This window comes from Archocentrus centrarchus, chromosome 12 (genome assembly GCF_007364275.1).
Source record: "Archocentrus centrarchus isolate MPI-CPG fArcCen1 chromosome 12, fArcCen1, whole genome shotgun sequence".
Classification (NCBI taxonomy): domain Eukaryota; kingdom Metazoa; phylum Chordata; class Actinopteri; order Cichliformes; family Cichlidae; genus Archocentrus; species Archocentrus centrarchus.
Genome location: NC_044357.1, coordinates 7753616 through 7773373, shown reverse-complemented (window position 1 = coordinate 7773373; position 19758 = coordinate 7753616). Strand labels below are relative to the sequence as shown.

Sequence of the window (19758 nt, the reverse complement as noted above, 5' to 3'; positions counted from 1 at the left end):
AAGCAGTACTGTGGGAGTTACATAAGTGCAGTATCAGTCCAAAGGAGTCTCCACTCATCTACAGAAATGTAGAAAAACCTGACATCTAAACTATTATCCAGCGTATCTGAACATATCTGCTTCACAAAAAAAGTGTGATATTTTCATCATATTTTTGATTTCATCCTTTTGCATGCACTTTACTCTCTTAGCCAGGTGGTAACCTTATAGCTCTCGCATATGCTCTGCACTTGTTGGCTGCTTTTCCTTCACTCGGCACCCCAAACCATCTGAGCTGGGTTTAGGTCATGTGATGCAGCTCTCCATCACTCCCCGTCTTGATCAAAGAGCCCTCACAGAGCCTGGAGGTTTGCAGTTTTCTCAGCTGCTCTGGCACATTTCTTGCAACAGTTTTGAAGTTATTACGGCTGGAGATGCATTTCCCAAAGCAGCTCATGCATGCAGCAAAACACTGCAATAACCTGCAAAAGGCCGTAACTCACCCAAAGCCTTCAATTCGCGTATCAAAATGAAGCATCCGAATCAATGAATGAATCATTTACAATACAATGAGAAGTTCTTTTGCCATTGTGTAAACAAAGGTGGTCTAAAAATGTCCTAATTTTCCCTTGGCTGGTCTCACATGTTTTCACCAACAGTAAGAGCTTACTGGCGACTAGTTTCTGATGCTCAGTTTGAACTTTAGCAGGTCTAAATGCATTATTTTACTGCCATGTGATTGGCTGATTAGATTAGATAGATAAACTTTAGCCAAACTTTAGTTAAATGTGAGTATCCACAAAGGAAAGTAAAGGGCCAAATTTACTCACTTCTAACCACTGGAAGATGAGCTAGCTGGGTGTTGGCTTCTGTTTCACAAGTAGCACAGATGTGATTTTGTTTCCCAACAAACATATTAATGTGTAATTGTGTGTATCCATAGTTGCTAAAAAGAACTCCAAGACTTTGAAAACACAAAGAACCCCAAAGGGCAGAAACTGTACTGTAAGACATACCACCTTTATTAAATGCACAGTATCACAAGGAACATTTCCATTAATTGTGGATAAGCTACTCACATGATGCACAAAGCATTGAATTGATTCATAGAACTGTCAGATTAAAGCAGGATTAAATCTGCTAGGAGAGTCGACACACACGCCCTCAGATTCGTACACACTCAGATACACGCACACCCGCACAGGCACGCATCTTCTAGCAATCTGATGTATGTGCAAATACGCACACACACAAATACATATACACTCTCTTAGTATTCACACAGTAAGTAAAATTCTGTTATCTGCACAGGAATGAAAACTGTCATCTGTTTTTTTTTTTCTTCTTTTACTGTATATTTACAAAAAAATCATCAACACCCCCCCTCGATATAGATTACATTCAAAAAAGGTCCCCACCCTTCTAGATTACATTCAAAATAATATACTATTCATGATGCAAAGTCACAGTTATTCATCTGAAAGAGGATCAAAATAGGCTACAGTCAGTCAGAGGGAGAGTGGTGGGGTTGGCCAGGAGGTAACTCTGACCTCCTCGCCACTGGCCACACATCTGCTGGGACACCTGTCGGGCCAGGAGTGTTCCTGATGTTTAGAGTCTGTGGTCCTCCTGCGAGACAGGCAGCATCTCAGACAGCCTCTGTGTGAGCTCCCCATCACAGTGGAGAGGAAAGCGGAGATCGTCTTCCTTTTTTTTCTTCTTCAGAGAAAACCTTTTTTTTTTTTTTTTTAATTAAAGTCCTCTGTAGATCAAAAATTGCCAAAAAAAAAAGAAAAGAAAAAGAAAAAAGAAAGAAAAGAGAAGATTGTATTCTCACCGGTATTATGAACAAGCACAAGGAAATTATACAATGTAGCACAAATCAAATTGTATTTACATATAGTATGTATTGCCAGTGGCCCATAACACATTGTCTTCAATAGATGTTGCACAGTTTTGACATGATACCTGCTTAAAACGGATTATACTATTAAACATAGCCTACTATTCATATAGACAAATATCAGAACTGTACAGAATGGAGAGCTGCTTATGTACAGCAGACAGGTGACTATAATACACAACGCTGTGATTAAAAACATAGAGAGACACACACACACACACACACACACACACACACACACACACACACACACACACACACACACTGGTGTTTTCATCATTCATAGCCAGCACAGCGAGGATGATTATCTTTTCTTTTTAGATACAGCTGAGTTTGCGATGGAGGGAGCTCAGTGCTAAAGGTTGTGCATTTGAGTGTTTAAGTAATGCTACAAATTGCACTTAACAAATATAACTTATTGTCTCACTGCCTTATGCCTCCACATGAATAATTCCTGCTGGGTTTTATAATTTTTTTTACTTTTTTTTTTGGTTTTATTTGCAAAGATTAGCACGAACCCCATATTGGACATTGCACCATGGTTGACATTTTATTTTTTACATTTTTATTTTATTTCTTTTTTTAAATATCAGGAAAACAAAACAATTGAAGGTAATACAAGAGTGCATTCTGAAACCATCTGCTGCCTGCACAAATCACCACTGCCCCGCATGAGGACCTGGATCAGTCCCCACCTGGCTGACCGGGGGCCACAAGAAGAGATGAAAGCACGCCTGGGACATTTTAAGGGCAATCAGGCTCTTAATTAATGCTTTTACTGCAGTCTCATAGCCCATTATGCTATGAACTGAAAATGAGATCTACAAAGTGCACTCTTGTAATGTAAATAAATAAAACAGGTAGCTGCTTTAATGCATAAAAAGCCCAATATATAAACTAAAAGAGCACCCGCAACATCTGAAAACCTCCCAAGATGGAAACAAAAACCACGTCACATATGACACATATGAGCCACCGTACAACAGAGACTTTAGAAATGACATTGCTTGTGGATGATAAAGCAAACGTGAACCAAAAAAAAAAACAAAAAACAGTGCCGCCGGGTCCCCATCCTCGGTGCTTTAAATAAATAAATGAAAGGAAGATTTTGAAACGAGAGCCGCATCATTTCAAACATCCGTGAATACACATGACCTTGTGTAAACAGGAAAAAGATATTTACAGAAAAGACGTGACATCGGGAAGTGCCTCAGAGGACCAGGAGTAAGTTACACGTTTCTGCAAGATGACCCAAAAGCCACAGATTTCAATCGGCTAGTATGAAGCAGAGTCAGCGTTTACAAATTCTCGACATATTAAAATAGTCTTGTGACATATAAAAGGAAAAAAAAAAAAAAAAAAAAAGCTGTAAACTAACAAGTTATTTTATGTTATACCGGAGCAGGTGTGACACTGCTGAGAGAGGAAACTGCTCTATCTACAGACATGTATCCATAAACTGTCAGTCGCAAAGAGACACGCTGTTTTCTCTTTGTTCATTTCCAGCATATGGAATACAGGAGGGAAAGGATTTGATGTGGTGAGTGTAGACAGAGCAAGCTGTCTGTTTGCTTCTTTTTATGCCTTATAACATACACTATGCTGCATGTTTGGAGCGTTAATGGTATGCAGTTCTCTCTGCATTTTGGTTTCCCCTTTGTGAAGCATGCCTTAGTAACATCTGCAAATTCAAAAGAAAAGCAAAAGCAAAAACCACTCAAAAAAAACGTAAGGCTTTTTCTCCATGTAATGAGGACGCGGACGGGAGCATTTACAGTCACATTTACAGCCAGGTTCTGTACACAGATGCACTCGCACAGCCTCCGCATCCTCCTCTCCTCCTCGTTTTCATCGTGTGCAAACACACAAACACTTGTCCACATATGAAGCACACATGCATACGCAGTACATTACACGGACACTGGCGCGTCAGCCCAGTATGTCCAGGTAGACGGGCGAGGCTTTGGCCAGGCTCTGGAGCGTGCTGTGGATCTCCTTGATGTTCAGCCTCATGTACGGCTCCCTCTGCCAGCAGCCCAGCATCAGGTCGTATACCTCTTTAGGACAGGTACGGGGCCGCTGCAGCACCCGGCCCTGGGTGATGCACTCGATTACCTGAAGCAAAACATTGTTTGGGGTTTGGTTAAGATGCTCAAAAGAAGCAGATTTATCTATTCTCACATAATAATGTGGTCTGACAGCAAAATCTCTGTCCCCTGGCAGTGCACAGGAATCAAACTGCACAGTCATTTTCTTTCTTTAAATCCCAGACGCTTGGATTTGAGAGGAGCTCCTACAATATGCACCAGAAAAGGAGGATGCTTAAAAATGGTCTTTCATCTCAAGGGCAAGTTGCATAAAGAGCATCAATTTTTTCATCAGAGCTTTTTTAACACAATATTAATCTCCACCCCACCCCACCCCCCATCTGTAAAGATACAAAACTCAAACAGTGACTGCAACAGTGCATCGTATCTTAAGCATCTTTGTTCTGTGCTTCCATGAAGTTCTGAGACTTGTAAAAGCAAAATGGTCAAGAGTGAGCGATCAGATTTATTCCCCACTGTCTGTCAACCTTCAGTAAGATTGGATACAACGTTTCCCATAATGTAGCCAGCTGTGTCATGTCATATTCTGATACAAGCACTAGTTGTTTTGGGGTTCCGGCTTCAAAAAGCGTTCACGTCAACATCTGAGCCACGGACTTTGTTTCCATTTCTTTAGTTGAAGCTACAAAACCCCCAACGATAACACAGTATGAGAGGCATAAGAAAATACTTTTGCACCACCAAGGTGATTCCCAAAGAACTAGTAGTAGAAAATCTGGCATATCTCGGCATGGTGTGCAGTGTGTCCTTAAAAAAATAAAAACTGAGGAAACTGAACAGGCCTAAAAACCTATCTACAACTGAGTGTCTACAGCCATCTGTAAAACATGCTGGAGGCTCTGTCAGGGTTTGAGCCAGTGGTGTTGGAGATCTTGCCAAAATTGATGGAATTATGAACACAGAAAAGTGCCATCAGATTTTAAACCATCATGTGACACCATCGTTTATTTGTCAACAGCTTAATTTTTTAGCATAACAATGATCCCAAACACACTGCCACTGCAGTGAAAGCATACATGGACAGAAAAACTCACAGTGTAACACTATTATTCATGAACTCACCTCCAAAGAGCCCGGACCTCAACAGCATTGAGACTGTGTGGGAACCACTGCTTAGTCCCCCCAGAGATAGAATGGGGAATAAGGGCAACACTACAGCATGCATTTATTACTATTTATTACTACACTACAGTGTTAATCTAACATGTGTAGGTCAGGAATCTCATGCCTCTCTTGTGTTGTTAAAGAAGCTTTCTGGCAGCTTACTGTTTAATAAATATTGTACTAGGATAGTGATAATAAATATGGTTACACTAACATTTTTTTATATAATCTGACTTTTTCAGTTGTAGCTTTTATATGCAGACAAATGTGTGTGAAGTATAGGGTTAGGGTGAGACCTCGTGTGACTCTGACCTCATTGTTGGAGAGCTGGTACCAGGGCTGCTTGCCGTAGGTGAAGATCTCCCACAGCACCACGCCGAGGCTCCATACGTCGCTCTCTGTGGTGAACCGCCGGTACATGATGCTCTCTGGGGGCATCCAGCGGATGGGCAGCATCGTATGACCGCCCACCTGCAGAGAAAGCGACACAGCAGCATTGATGAGAAATCAACACTGCAAGACCTGCTGAAGGGTTTAAACATGTCATTCATCCACCCATTTTCTGCTGCTTATCCAGGTCCAGCCTGCTCAAGTGAGTCATGAGTGAAATGATCAGGATTTGCAGTTAAGATCATTTTCACGATCAAACAGCAAACTGTCAGAAGCTGGAAACCTCAAATGTTTGGCATCTGTGCATGAATAACAAATAAACAATAATTAAATGAAGTGCAAGTCAGCGTCATTAAAATGGAAGAAATCTAGATGGGAAACAAAAGATTATTGAACAGTTCTTTAGCTGAATGCCTTTGTAGCTCCAAGACTTCCAAATGCTGCAGTTTATATACTGAAAGTGTCAGAAAGTGTGGGGCAGAGTTTGTTAGCTCTACTGTGCTGACCTTTATTTAAGAAAGTCCAGGCCTGGTAGCTTCTTACTGTTAATGATTGATAAGAAAGTTGTGTGGAAGGGGGCGGGGGTGCTGTCAAATTTGTTTTGTTGGTATTTGTTGGTTTGCGCATGAAAGATTTTTGAGAACAACCAGATTAAAATGTGCAAAATGTGTTGCATGTTCATCATTCAGTGTTGCATATTAGTGTGAACACACTTCACTTGCTGATTAGCACTAAACACAGGAAGTAATAATAAAAGTAGTAATCGAAATAATACTAAACAAAGGGCTGGGCAGTAGAGATCCACACATTTTATATTAAAATCGTGGTAATTTTTTTTATAAACTACTAGATTGTCTGACTAATCCTTCCACCTTAAATTGGTTTGTAAAAAAATTATTGTTTTTTTTTCATTTATATCGTTTTTCCATTGATAACTTTTTGGTTATTTTTGAGGAACCTTGTTTAACATTAAATATATACTTGCTGGCTTTATTAAGTATACCTGTTCATTAACTAAAATATCCAACCAGCCAATTACATGGCAGCAACTCAGTGCATGTATACATGGTCAAGATAAATGGCTGAAGTTCAAACTGTGCATAAGAATCGGGGGGAAAAAGGTGATTTAAGTAACTTTGAACATGGCATGGCTGTTGGTACCAGATGAGGTGGTCTGAACATTTCAGAAACTGCTGATCTGCTGGGATTTTCCTGCACAGAACTGTCTTAAAAACAAAAAAATATCCAGTGAGCAACAGTTCAGTGGTCAATGGAAAATGGCCAGATAGCTTCAAGCTGCTAGGCCATAGTAACTCAATTAACTGCTTGTTACAACCAAGGTATGCAGAAGAGCAATTCTCTGAATGTGCAACACATCAAACCTTGAAGCAACTACAGCAGCAGAGGACCACACCAGGTACAGTTCCTTTTTCACGGCGTCACCAAAATTAGACACCAGAAGATTGGAAAAATATTGCCTGGTCTGATGAGTCTTGATTTCTTCTGTGACATTTGGGTGGTAGGGCTGCAATTTGGTGTGTCCACCCTGTCTTTCATTAATGGTTCAGGCCTCTTAGTACCAAATGAGCATCATTTAAATGGGACAGTCCACCTGAGCCGACTGCATCCATCCTTTTATGACCACAGTGTACCCATCTTCTGATGGCTGCTTCCAGCAGGATAACGTGCCATGTCACAACTCATTGCATTGTGCAGTGGGGTGTTTATTTAGTCTGCACTTGTCAATATTCATGTAGTGGGCAAAACAATAGACAGCCACAAGAGTACTTGAAGCTGTCCGCGTGAGTATTTATAATGCAGTGCATCAACCACCAATCCAACAGTGGTGCACAAATATAAAATTCTAGTCAACTGTCAAAGGTTTCACTCTTGTCTAAATGTGAAAATAATTCAGTTTGATTTAATTTAATATTTGCTCTAAGTGCATGTGAAACAGGACCGACTTCCAGAATTAGAGCAGCATTATAGCAGGTGAAAGAGGAGCCTGGTATCATGAGCTTTGTTAATGCGCTCAGTAACAGGAGTTGGTGACAGGCCCTCTGTAAGGTTATCTTATTAGATGCAGGCAAATGCATCTTGGAAACGATTTACAGTTAGTGTGTTCACATTTCTGATGCCACTTTGGGCAGCAGAGGGCACTGTGGGATTCATGCTGGCATGTGAGCCACAATGAAGGAATAAAATACATCTGTCAGCTCAGTATGGTTAAGGTGATTGTTTTGTTACCTCATTTTTATACAGATTAGAGAATTTGCATTTAAACTGTAGTAAAAATAGATAAAATGCCTCTGGGTAAAATTGTCATTCTTGCAGCTGCAGTTATTTTAGACCAAACCAGGAGTGAAATTCTAATTACACATTTGATCATTTCCATATTTTTGTGTATATTTCAGAAAGGTTGCATGTATGCATGCAAGTGCAGCTGTATAAGGACTCAAATGGGGCAAGATGAAGTAAGGTAAAGAAGGGGAAATTATCCAAAGTACTCACTCTGTAGTAGTCTGAGCTGTAAACATCTCTGGACATGCCAAAGTCTCCTATCTTGACCAGCAGGTTTTCTCCTACCAGGCAGTTCCTTGTTGCCAAGTCTCTGTGGACAAAGTGCTGGGAGGCCAGGTAGACCATGCCAGCAGCAATCTGTTGGGCAATGTGCAGCATCTGGGACTGAGTGAGCTCCACCAGGATGCTGTGTTGACCGTCTGCCATGAGCACTGCATCGGGACCGTGGGACCTGCACCCAGAAACCATTGCACAGTTTAGTAATGCATGGAACCACTGCACCAGGTCATTACGCTTAATATTTTATTTTATTTTATTTTATTTTAACAGGAAAAACTCATTGAGTTTAAAATCTCTTATGTGAATGTGATATTAATAACAAAAAATTTACCTGAAATTATTTTAAAACATTTTTTCTTTTAAGTGAGGACGACTAAAGATTTGTTGAAGAAGATCCCCCTGGGTGCCACTTTTGTCAAGTGAGAACAGGAAACTGAGGCTACAATTTGCACAGGCTCACCAAAATTGGACAATAGAAGACTGGAAATATGTTGCCTGGTCTGATCGATCTCTGTTCCAAATCGTAGGATCAGAATATGTCATAAATAATATGAAAGGATGGATTCATTCTGCCTTTTACCAACAATTGAAGCCACTGGCGCAATGGTGTGGGGAATTTTTTCTTGCCACACACACGAGCACCTTTTTCTATACCTAAGCACCTTGTCTAACATTTGCACATTTCAATGCATCAGGGGTGACTTGGGCTTCAGTATCTTGCCCAAGGATACTTTGACATGCAGACTGGAGTAGCTGGGGATTGAACCACTCTAGCTCCTGAGCGACAGTGAGAAGCAGTGGAAAGAGGGTCCAATCCAGTATTAGCAAGGTGTATTGTATGAATTTGCTTTTAGTGTTCTTGTTTTATACAATTTTTTGTTATAAAAAGACGCTTTAGTTTTCATTATTTCCTTTTAATACATTTGTTCTGTCTTATTATCAGCTTGTTGGTCCTTACACACACACATTGATCTCCGTGAAAGGTGAACAAGTCAAGTTTCATTGGTCGATTGGTAACAGATACCAGTACAAAGTCTAAAGACGCTTACCTGAGGAACTTGTTTAGGTCCCCGTGTTTCATATATTCAAACACCATGATGAGTGGGTCGCTCTCTACGCACACCCCATAGAAGGTGACGATGTGCTCATGCTGCAGGTTAGTGAGGAGCTCGGCCTCTCTGTAGAAGTCGGCTCTGCCACTCTCGCTGGCTTCTTTCAGTGTCTGAAATAAAGCAGAGACAAAGTCAAGAGACAAACGGTGAGAAGCATTATCTGCTTTATCTGCAGGAATGTACATCTGATCACTAGGATTTACTGACTGACTGTGAAGCTTATTGATCATTTGATCTGTACCTTGACTGCCACGTGGATCTTCTCCTGGTCTGGTGTCAGGTTGTAGCATTCAGCTAGAAAGACCTTCCCAAAGGCTCCTTCTCCCAGCTCGCGCTTCAGCACAATGTTGTGTCTCTTGATGTGCTGGACAACTTTAATGCAAAAGAAGTCAAATCACCCTCACGGTTATGTGTACACTGGGAATATTTAGTTTGATATTTTTTGATGTGTGTTTTGTCTTCACTAATCTCACAATGCACAAGGATGTGGCTTCAGATTGCGTGATTGATCTGATCAAAATTCCCAAATTGAAAGAGGTTTCATTTAATATCACAGAAAACACATATATTTAGCAAATCGCATATTCAAAAGACTAGACTCAATTAATAGTTGGCATTTTTGCTTGACAAAAAGGACTTGAACAGTCAGTCATCTAAATAATTCATAACATATAAAAAAAAATGCTGAGTTAAGCCTTTTGTGCGAGCTTGTGTTTCTGCACATCTTCTGTGGTCCAACTATCCAGCTGGCCTAAGGAGCAGGAGTCACTATCACAGTGCAGCAGGATGCCAAAAATAAATATGGCGCCTAGCAGTGATCCCTGCATGGATTTATCAGAAAAGGCCCAGGTTACCTGGCGTTTGTCGAGCGAGGCGATAACTCACACGTGTTGGATTTCAGCATGCTGCCGGAGTTACGGAAGTACTGGGGGTTCTCAATGACAGGAATCTTTGTCATTCCAATGATCACTGCGTCTGGACCCATCTCTGAGGATGACGGGGTGTTGTTGCCATTGGAGACGTGATGAAGAGGGCTGGCAGAATCATCGTCATTACTGATAACTGAGGAGGAGCCTTGGGAGCCACAGAGGAGGTGGAGGAGGAGGAGGAGGAGGAGAAAGAGAGAGCAAAGAAGAAGAAGAAGTGTAAAGCTCCTAGTCATAAAGGAAGAGGAGTAAAAGTAGGGTCGCAGAGTGAAAAGAGATTGACAGAGAGAATACAGGTTGCATAAAATATGTCAGATTATAGATTACAGGCAGCTTTCATACAGCACAATGTGAAAGGATGCACTCAGCAAAAAAGCAGAGCTCACTATTTCCTCTAGTAATTTTCACATGAACACAGTAGGAACTGCAGCGCCAACACTGATGCCTACTTTTAAACACCTGACATAGAATTTATAAATAGCACATAAGAACTTAATTAATATTTTATGATATAAGTGTAGGTAGATATTAGGACATCCTAGCCTTTCATTAATGATTAGGATAGTGCTGCTAATCATATGATGTGTTTTTTTAAATGTCTTACATTGTACCATTATTTCAGGGGTGATAAATACAAAAGTAACCAAAAAAAAAAAACACTCAACAAGAACAAATAAAGCTCAGTACATGGACTCAAACAAACACACGATATATGATAAATTATTCAAATCTGGAATCTGGTATATCAAATCTGTTTGAGTACAATGAGAGAAAAGTGAATAAGTAAAAGATTATTATTATGAGATGATAGCTGATCGCAGCTAATGGTCGTAAAAAAAATTGTTTAAGTAAATACACAAATGAAAAAAGAGTTTACAGGCATGCTGTCAGGGTTAGGATGATAACAGTTATGATACATGCACCTGAAAGGGGGGGGGCACTGATGTCACTGGCAGTAGTTGAACAGATTGAATGAAAATGTTTTTCTTGCATGCATAATTATTTATTTGGTTATATAGTTAGGTTTATAAGTTTTTGGACAATGACACAGTTTTGCGATCATGCCTCTGAACACAACCACAGGTGATCAATATGTGATTGAAGTGCAGACTGTCGGCCTAAATTCAAGCATTGCTTTAACTGTTTAGGAATTGCAGCCATTTTTACACACAGTCCACACCCCTCCATTTTTAGATGCTCAAAAGTCATTGGACAATTGACTGATGAGCAGTTTCATAGCCAGCTGAAGCTTGTTCCCTTGCTATTCCATGATAAATGAAGCAGATAAAACATCTGGAGTTGATGCATTTAGTAGCTGTTCACTGGAACTCTAAATATGAGGTCCCAAGAGATGTCAGTTCATGTGAAGGAGGCCATCATTAGTCAAATCAACAATCTGGTACATTCTTAAAAGGAATTCACTGGCCAGCTCAGTAACACCCAAAAGACCTGAATAACCACAGAAAACAACTCTCTCAAAATTATTTCCTTGGTTAAAAACACTCTTTCACAACATCTAACCAAGTCTAACCCTCTGCTTATGTTCAGCCAAATGCTGCTAAACCGATAAGACAGAGCTTCCCAGTGCAAACGGATAATGACCCAAAGCATATTGCAAAAGCAACCCAAGAGTTTTCTCAAGGCAAAGAAATTGGATATCTTTAATGGCCAGGTCAGTCATCTGATCCCAACCCAATACAGCATGCATTCTACTTACTGAGCATAAAACTAAATGCAGAGAGACTCACAAACAAGAGCAACTGAAGGCAGCTCCAGTAAAGCTCAGGCAGAGCGTCTCAAGGCAGGAAACAGCATTTTGGTGATGTCCATGGGTTCTAGACTTTAGTCTGCAAAGGACTTTCAACCAAGTACTAATAGCATTATGTCATTTTGCACTTCAATCACAAATTGATTTAAAATCCGCTGCAGTGGTGTACAGAGCCAAAATTACAAAAATTGTGCCATTGTTCAAATACTTATGGACCTAACTGTGCTACACAGGAAGGCAGGTGGTGTTAAAATGTGTTGTAGCATCTATTTTAAAAAAAATCAATGTTTTTGTTTTAAGGCACCATTTGTCTTTCTGTACAGATGTATTCAGATAATTGATGGTGCCAGTGTTTCCGGCTTTCTAGTTTAGGATTGTTTTTTTTTTCAACAAACGTTAGGGTGACCAATACAGGGTTACTCCTGAGGCAGTTCAACTGACGCAAAATCTCCAAGCAGACTGCAAAGCCACGACCTCAAGCTGAGGATAGTGTTTGTGCGACGTTTATTCAGAGTGATGGGCCGGGGTCTGCAGAATAAACTGCTGCTTCTAACAGACACATGTAATATCGTCCAGCTCGGGGTGAGGAAGAACAGTTCAGTCACTTCTGAAAATCTTTGCACCTTTAATGCCAAACTTGGAGTTTCTTCCGTATTTCAGTATGATCACCATCAGCACACAGCCGATCAGGGCAACTCCAGCAATTCCCACAACTACATACACCTGGGAAGGAAAAAACTAAGATGGAGTCATGAGGTGATAACAGGAACTGCTTTTTTTTTTTTTTTTTTTTTAAATGATTGAAATAAACAGGAAAATATATATTGTATATTTTAAGGGGTTACAACAAGTCAAGAGGTAGGTACCACTGCTTTAGATGGCGCGGACTGATTAGAATCACTTACAGCAACGCTGTCATTCAGTGGAGGGAGTGGAGTATCTGAAAGAAATATACATACCAAAAACATTCGTCTGAACATTTTTATGCAATAGCATTTAGTGAGTGAAAACATGCTGATTGTTAGGCTTCATGCTAAACAGTTTAATGTGAGTGTTATAAGAGTTCAAATACCCACAGTCTGGGCAGAAGATGCAGGCGCAGGGAAAGGCAGGAAAGAGAGGTGGACATTATCAGAGGTCATTTTACATTTGTACACAGTTATTATCATGTGAACAAGCATAAAGATTGTTGGTATAAGAAAATTTAATCCTTACAAAACTCTTCTTCCTCTGGGAAAAAAAAGAAAAAGAAAAATATGTCGTTAGTCAAATTCATAAAGAAAAACCAGGTTCAGAAATGAGCTGACTTCAATAAATGAGCGTCTGTGAAAAGACACTGACCTGTGCGGTTGTCAGGCGGGTGGAGAAACTGGGCGGAGATATTCTTCTCATCTCTACCGTACTTATTCTCTGCCACCAGCTTGTACACGCCGTTGTGAATGTGGGTGGGGTTGACCAGCTGTAAGCAGCCGTGTTGCTCGTTCTCCGTGGTCACGTGGATCATGGTCCGGATGTAGTCCTGTTCCTGGAGAGGACTGTTATTGTGGTACCACTTAAGCTCCGGCTTGGGGTTCCCCGTTACGGTGAAGGGGATGCACCAGTGGTGGTCCCGCTGTGGAGTGTCGAGATGCTGGATGGTGGGGGCAACTGACACAGAGGCAACAGTAGAGGAAGAGTAATTGCAGGATGTTAGGAAATAAACACAAGGAGGGAAGCCAATAGGTAAAACTGATCACACAACATTTGAATACTGACAGCAGGGAAACATGGAGAAAGAGGAGGAGGGTGGAACTAAACAAGCAGAGGTGTAATGTAAGGCACGAGGAGCTTCACATGAGGAAGAGCTTTGGACAGGAAACATGGAGAGTCAATAAGGTTTGCCAAGAGACACTAATGATAACAAAATGAGGAGCCTTCTGCTTCCACTGGAAAAACAGCGTCTAGAAGAAGGCATTTAAAAGTTCATCACATTAAATTAGAGAAATGAAACTTAGCAATGCAAATATAATTTCTAGAGATGTATGCCATGGTTAAAGTCCTTACAGAGAATATTGAGCTGAAGGCTGGCCTCGGTCAGACCGACCATGTTCTCGGCACTGCATATGATCGCCCTGCCATTATCATCAGGAGACAGGCCTGACAAGGTGAGGATGCTCTCCATATCAGTAAGTTCAATCTGTAAGAACATTATTGGTTTGCATTATATTTCCTGTATAAAGAAAATTGGCTTGATCTTATGTAACCGATATTAGCTGACTGGACAATACAGCCTCAGTCAGCTGTAACACACTGATGCCACAGATTGAGACACCAGAGTAGTCAGTCTTTTACCCAAAGGAAATGAAGAACTCGCCTGTATACTGGACCAAGGTAAATTCTATCTAAAAATATTATCGAATAGTATTTAGCACACTAAAATCAATGTAAGAGATAATAATTGAACCAGTAGCTAGAAGTGACTAACAGCTAAGACATTGAAATAGTTCAAAGAAATGCATAAAAGCAAGTAAAAGTAACAAATCCGCATTTAAATAGAGGAAGGTAGGGATAGAGTTTAAACAAAGTAAGGGATAAACAGTGGAAACTATAATATAAAGCTGATTTAAAATAGTAAAAATAATTAGTAAAAAGCATCAGCTAAGATAGTTACAAGTTCTCAAATAAAAATAGTTCTTGCACTGCTTTCAGTCGAGAGTTTCAAATCAGAAACTAGTCTCAGAGCAGTCAAATACAACTGAAGTCTCCAGCTCCTCATATTCGTTTAACAATTGTTAAAAATCACGCTGGCTCTGCAAACCCTGCTGGAACTACTGTTCACATGTGGATAAAAATGAATGAAACCTACTGTACATATTTGAAAACAGCAGGTTGTACTAATCAAAAAATATGTTGCATGTTTTGAAAGCTGTCAAAAAAGTAAAACTCTGAAGGACAGAAATTATCATTCTGTCTGGTTACACAGACGTTTAAGCAAGATAAATTTGGCATTCGATTTAGGTACGTTCATGGGATAATAATAGTAATAAGAAATAAGAATAAGAAATTCTTTATTTATCCCAAATTTGGAAAATTCTGTTATTACACCAACTGAAGCCATTAGTAAAATGAAATGTGAAAAAACTAGAATATCACCAAAGTAAATCTATAGCTCAGGAGCCCAGGGAGGGAGACCAGTACTAAAGGTTTCAAATGAGAACAGTGGGGTAGATCACCCTCACCTCATTGTGGGTCGAGAGCTCATCAAGGTTCCACCCAATCTCAGGCGCAGGGGAGCCTGAGGCACTGCAAACAGCTTTGACATTACTCCCCTCCATCTGAGTCACATTTCTCGGGGTGACCTCTACTGTGGGAACCACTGTGAGAAAACATGCAAACAATAAGACTAAACACTCGATCAGACTGATTTCCTTTGAGCTTTCTTTCTGTCTTTGGTTCGGTCTCTAATGTATGTCCACTCCGCCAACCATTTGATATCAATCAGTCTAGTCAGCTTTGTCTTTTATGGCATGGTTTCACTTTACCACAGTCTGGTGGCAAGAGGGTAGCAAAGTCCTGCACCACTCCTCTCTCATCTGTGCATGTCAGCTCTGGACTATCTGTTTCTTCCAGGAGTCTTAGTTTGATCCACAGGTTTTCACAAACACAATCCAGAGGATTCCCAGACAGAAGTAGCCTAGAAACAAACAAAAAGAAATTTACACACTACATGAGACAATATATAGACAAGAGGTGGATGTGTTATTAGTTTGGTGTGCATGTGTCGCTTACGGATATGTAATGTTAAAGTTCTGAAATGTTCTCCATGACAGTGTTGACAAGTTATTGTCTCGGAGATTTCTGAAAGGCAAGAAAAGCTGTAAATATCCAACTAAACCATCTTCTGTGTGTATCAATGAAGTAACTGAAGAGGATCTTTGAAACTCTTCTTACACATATTGAAGTCTCGTATTGTTAAAAAACGCATCCGGTGACACGGCCGTCAATCTTGTCTTTGTAACCGTTCTGTTGGAAGTTAAACTGTTCTTACTTTACCTTCCTTTAATTCCATGTTGAACAATAAAAAAAAAAAATGCTGAGTGTTATACTTACAGGTTCCTCAGGTTTATGTAGTGCCGCAGACTGCTGTCGCTTATGTCAAACAGCCTGTTTTGATTAGCAATATATCTGTGGGAAAAAAATACAAAAGGGGAAACTTAGCATGGTGCACGTTTTGAGTCAAATTATTCACACAAATAATGCAAAATAAAGCAAAATATGGAATCAAATGTGACATTAAGATATAGGTTCTAGGTTTATAGATGAACTAATTAATTAATTCGAGTGTGGAATAAGAAATGTGTGTATTTTACAAAATTAATCTTTTTTTACCAAACAAATTTTTATTTGATGCTTTGAAGCATTAAAATAAAAATTGGCTCAATTAGAATTGGAATTATCACCAAAATAATAATAATAATAATAATTTGTAGGAAAATTACCTTGATCAGAGTTAATTAATTGGAATAATTAATCATAACCAGCTAAAACACTGTTCAGGGACAGGTTCTAACACCGGCCTAATCTGGGTGCTGAGCTGTGGTCAGTTCATGGGTGTGTCAGCATCTTGCTGGAGGTTGATAGCAGGAGGAGACCTTATCATATTTGCTTACTCACAGACTGATGGGGCTTTTGTGTGTGAAGTTTTGGAGGCGTGAAATTCAAGTTTGCGCTTCAACAAAAGTTTTTTAAAGATGTCCTCTTTCTTTTGTCCAGTCTTTGGTGATCCAAAGCTTTATCCGGGCTGTTAGATTGATTATCATGCCAGAGCATGGCCTTGGGGTTCAGTTTAGCTGAGAGGTTTCAGGTTAGGTGAGAAGGTGCTTTTAGGCATCGGTATCTTTGGAGCACGATGCTGAACAATCTTTAATACTTGTTAAACTAAGTTCTATGCATGTTGGGAACACAAGGGCCTTGTGGTGAAATTGTGAACTTGGGACAGATGAGGCTTTACCCCATTCGCTGTGCTGAAATCAAATTCTGGTAGATTACGTTCCATCTCTCGTCTCCCTAAGGTCATAAAATGCATATCATTGTATCTTGTGGGTTTTGTGCTTCAGCACCGTAATTCAGGGAGGCTGAGAAAGTGTTGGCCACTTTAAAAAATACGAAGAACATCTCACTTCAAGATGTATTTTTATTTTTTAGATTTTCTTCAGGGCTCCGCCAGCACATTCCTACACATCACCAAAGCTGGAATTTAAAATATCTAACAAGCAAGAGACTTTTTGAAGAACACAGTCAAAATTTGAAATTGGTTTTTGGAACGTGTAACAAGTAACCACACATCTGATAGTTTTTAAAGCTTTGATAGTACAAAGGAGAAAAATGTATGAATTATTTTAAGGGGAAATGACTGTACTGTTTTAACTGGTTTAAGACCTTAAATTATAAATCAAGATATTTCATTAAACCTTCCAAATGATCTGGAAAAAAAGAAGAAGAACAACAACAACAACAACTTGGGAGGATTCCCCTGTCTAAGCACTAATGGGTTTGACAGTGCTTTAAGTGTTTACAAGAGGATTTGAGACTGCCTTAAAACTACAGAATGTATCTAAAGAGGCAGTGCTGCTTTAGAAGTGTTGCCTTAAAGTATGGCAAACAGAATTTTTTTTATTTATAGCTGATTTTCAGAAGGTAGGGCTGACTGCCCCGGTGTCCTTCACTGATGTTGTGCACATTGCCTTAAAGAAACGTGCAGCAACTGCACTCTTTACAAAGTGAAGAACATTTAAAAAAAAATTAAAAAAAATTACGGGCTGCTGAAAGACTTTTATTTTTATTTGCAAAAATGAAAATAAACACGTTGACCCCTAGTAAACTACATTCATGATGGACTGATGTGCCGCCTAGTCTGCCTGACTCAGAAAACTCACCCAGTCTCCCCAATGCTCCACTGGGTGCCACGCACTTGTGCAGGGTTGTAGCAAGTACACTTCGACACAGACCTACACACTGACGCAAATGAGGCTACACAACTGTGGGTAGCCTATTGGCAGCTGTATACAACTGATGCGATCTCATGTGTAAGGTGCCAAACAACGTGAAGTATCGAGGCTGCTTCACACCGCCGCCCAAAAACCGACTGAGCACCTCGGAGGCTGCGTCAGGCCTGAAGATTTACTCCATCACTACCACTGGTGCTGTTTTGTAAAGGAAAACACCGACTAATCCAAATAAGCCTGACGCACAACCTCGCCACCATAACGCGCTCGCGCACGCGCAACAACTGCCTCTGCCACGCACACACACATATACGAGGCTACATGATCTGACATTGGTTATAAGGATAAAATAAATTCTATGTCGGGAAAAGCGCGAAACACGGATCTCTGCTGATGTTTAATCCACAAGGAGATTCCAGACCTCCATTAATATTGACGTTGACGTTATTCTCACCCTTATTATTATTATAATTATTGTTATTATTATTTCAACCCGAACTATTTGATATTCCTGCGACCTACAGATTCCAGGGGAGCTCTTTACGCATTGCTTCCTAATGAGTTAATAAGCTGTTAGTGCGATCATTTTCATGTACTTACATCTCAGTGATGTTTTCCATGTCATCTAACGTGAGGACGGGAAAATCCTCGATCCCTGGTACAGAATCAATACAAACAATTCTTGAGATGCTGCAAGTGCAGGATACAGGGCAAGCATCGCTAAATCTCCACAGCCCCATCAAAACCAAAAACAATCCGACACGAGCCATGCCATATTCCCCCGCGCTGGAGTCCATCGCAGGTCCAATGGTATCCCACGAATCCCCCAAACAGAATCAGCTCAAATTGAATTATTAAGATTTCCTCCCTCGCCTTTTTTTTTTCTTTTTTTTTTCTCCTTTTGGCCAAGTTAATCCTTTCGACTCCGCAGGGGGAAAAAAAACACTACGCTGTCGGCGAGGAATGCGCAGAGCTCACGGTTTTAATATCAAGATGCCATGGACTGGCCTTCCCGTCTCCGCAGAGCTGGTATCACACTACTGCATATCGATGCCGTGAAGCAAGGTGTCAAGTGGTCCGTCCTGGTGCTGCTGCCGCTGCTTGCCTCACTCCCCTATCGGGGGGTCACAGACTGCTCGCCACTGCCTTGTAAAGCAACTATGAGGTGTTCCAGATGTTTAGAGATCAATAGGCAGGGCCCCCACGAGCGGTTTGTCGTGTGTGTGAGGTGATGTGGGGGGGAGGGGTGGGGGGTGGGGGGGGAGAGAGAGAAAGGAGAGACTGCACAGTGGAGTAAGGATGCGTGGTGAAGCTGCGTGTGTAGGGAGGAAGGCTACCTGCATCCGTCTATCGATTATCGCCGAGGACGAGCGCAGCTCACCCTGCCATAACTGGGACAGGGCTTACAGGGGGGGACGTGGTTGCGATTATGAGTGGAAATTTTTATTTCAGACTTTTATTTTTCATAGAATGGTGAGAAATTTGTATTTAAACCGTACAACAAAAATCCTAAACATCAGCATCTGCAGATTTGTGTCAAGTGACCAGCTGCGGGTCAAATGCCCTGTCTGCGATGGGCACAACAACAATATGGATGTAAACTCTTGTGTTGTGGTTACTCTGAAGCCATGCATTGGATGAAAGCTTTTTTTTTTTTTTTTTTTTTTCTTCCTTCACACCAACACTGTTGTAGGCTACGGTTGGCCATTAGGCCTGGTGTGACGTACGGTTGACGCACAAGACGGGGTGCATCTATGAAAAATAATTACCTATACTATGTTGGCAAGCTTCAAATAGGTATCACTCCAATCACTGATCAGTGAACGATATAGGCGACATAGGCCGGTAAAGAGCTTTTTTTTTTTTTTTTTTTTTTTTTAACTTTATCTGAGAAAAAAAATGCA

At 40.5% G+C, this 19758-nt stretch overlaps 1 protein-coding gene across 1 annotated transcript; it reads right to left on the bottom strand.

Annotated features, from left to right (window-relative positions):
* Window positions 1-1014: 1014 nt before the first annotated feature.
* ntrk2b (neurotrophic tyrosine kinase, receptor, type 2b) lies at window positions 1015-19077 on the bottom strand. The gene is made up of 17 exons (XM_030743073.1): window positions 18455-19077; window positions 15960-16034; window positions 15639-15707; window positions 15392-15543; window positions 15089-15225; window positions 13914-14046; window positions 13212-13517; window positions 13086-13100; window positions 12947-12949; window positions 12776-12810; window positions 12494-12593; window positions 10062-10250; window positions 9418-9548; window positions 9114-9286; window positions 7996-8236; window positions 5407-5565; window positions 1015-3997 (listed from the first exon to the last, which is right to left on the bottom strand). The coding sequence occupies exons 1-17, from the start codon at window positions 18649-18651 to the stop codon at window positions 3812-3814; spliced, it is 2301 nt and encodes a 766-aa protein (XP_030598933.1). The 5' UTR covers window positions 18652-19077; the 3' UTR covers window positions 1015-3811.
* Between the last annotated feature and the right edge of the window lie 681 nt (window positions 19078-19758).

Bases quoted from the DNA above. Each gene is read 5' to 3' on its own strand.
- ntrk2b (XM_030743073.1), bottom strand. From the start codon at position 18,651: ATGGACTCCAGCGCGGGGGAATATGGCATGGCTCGTGTCGGATTGTTT. The intron at 15,708-15,959 runs GTAAGTATAACA...CTTGCCTTTCAG, and splicing joins TACATAAACCTGAGGAACCT to AAATCTCCGAGACAATAACT. The intron at 9,549-10,061 runs GTGAGTTATCGC...TTTGCATTAAAG, and splicing joins CATGCTGAAATCCAACACGT to TTGTCCAGCACATCAAGAGA.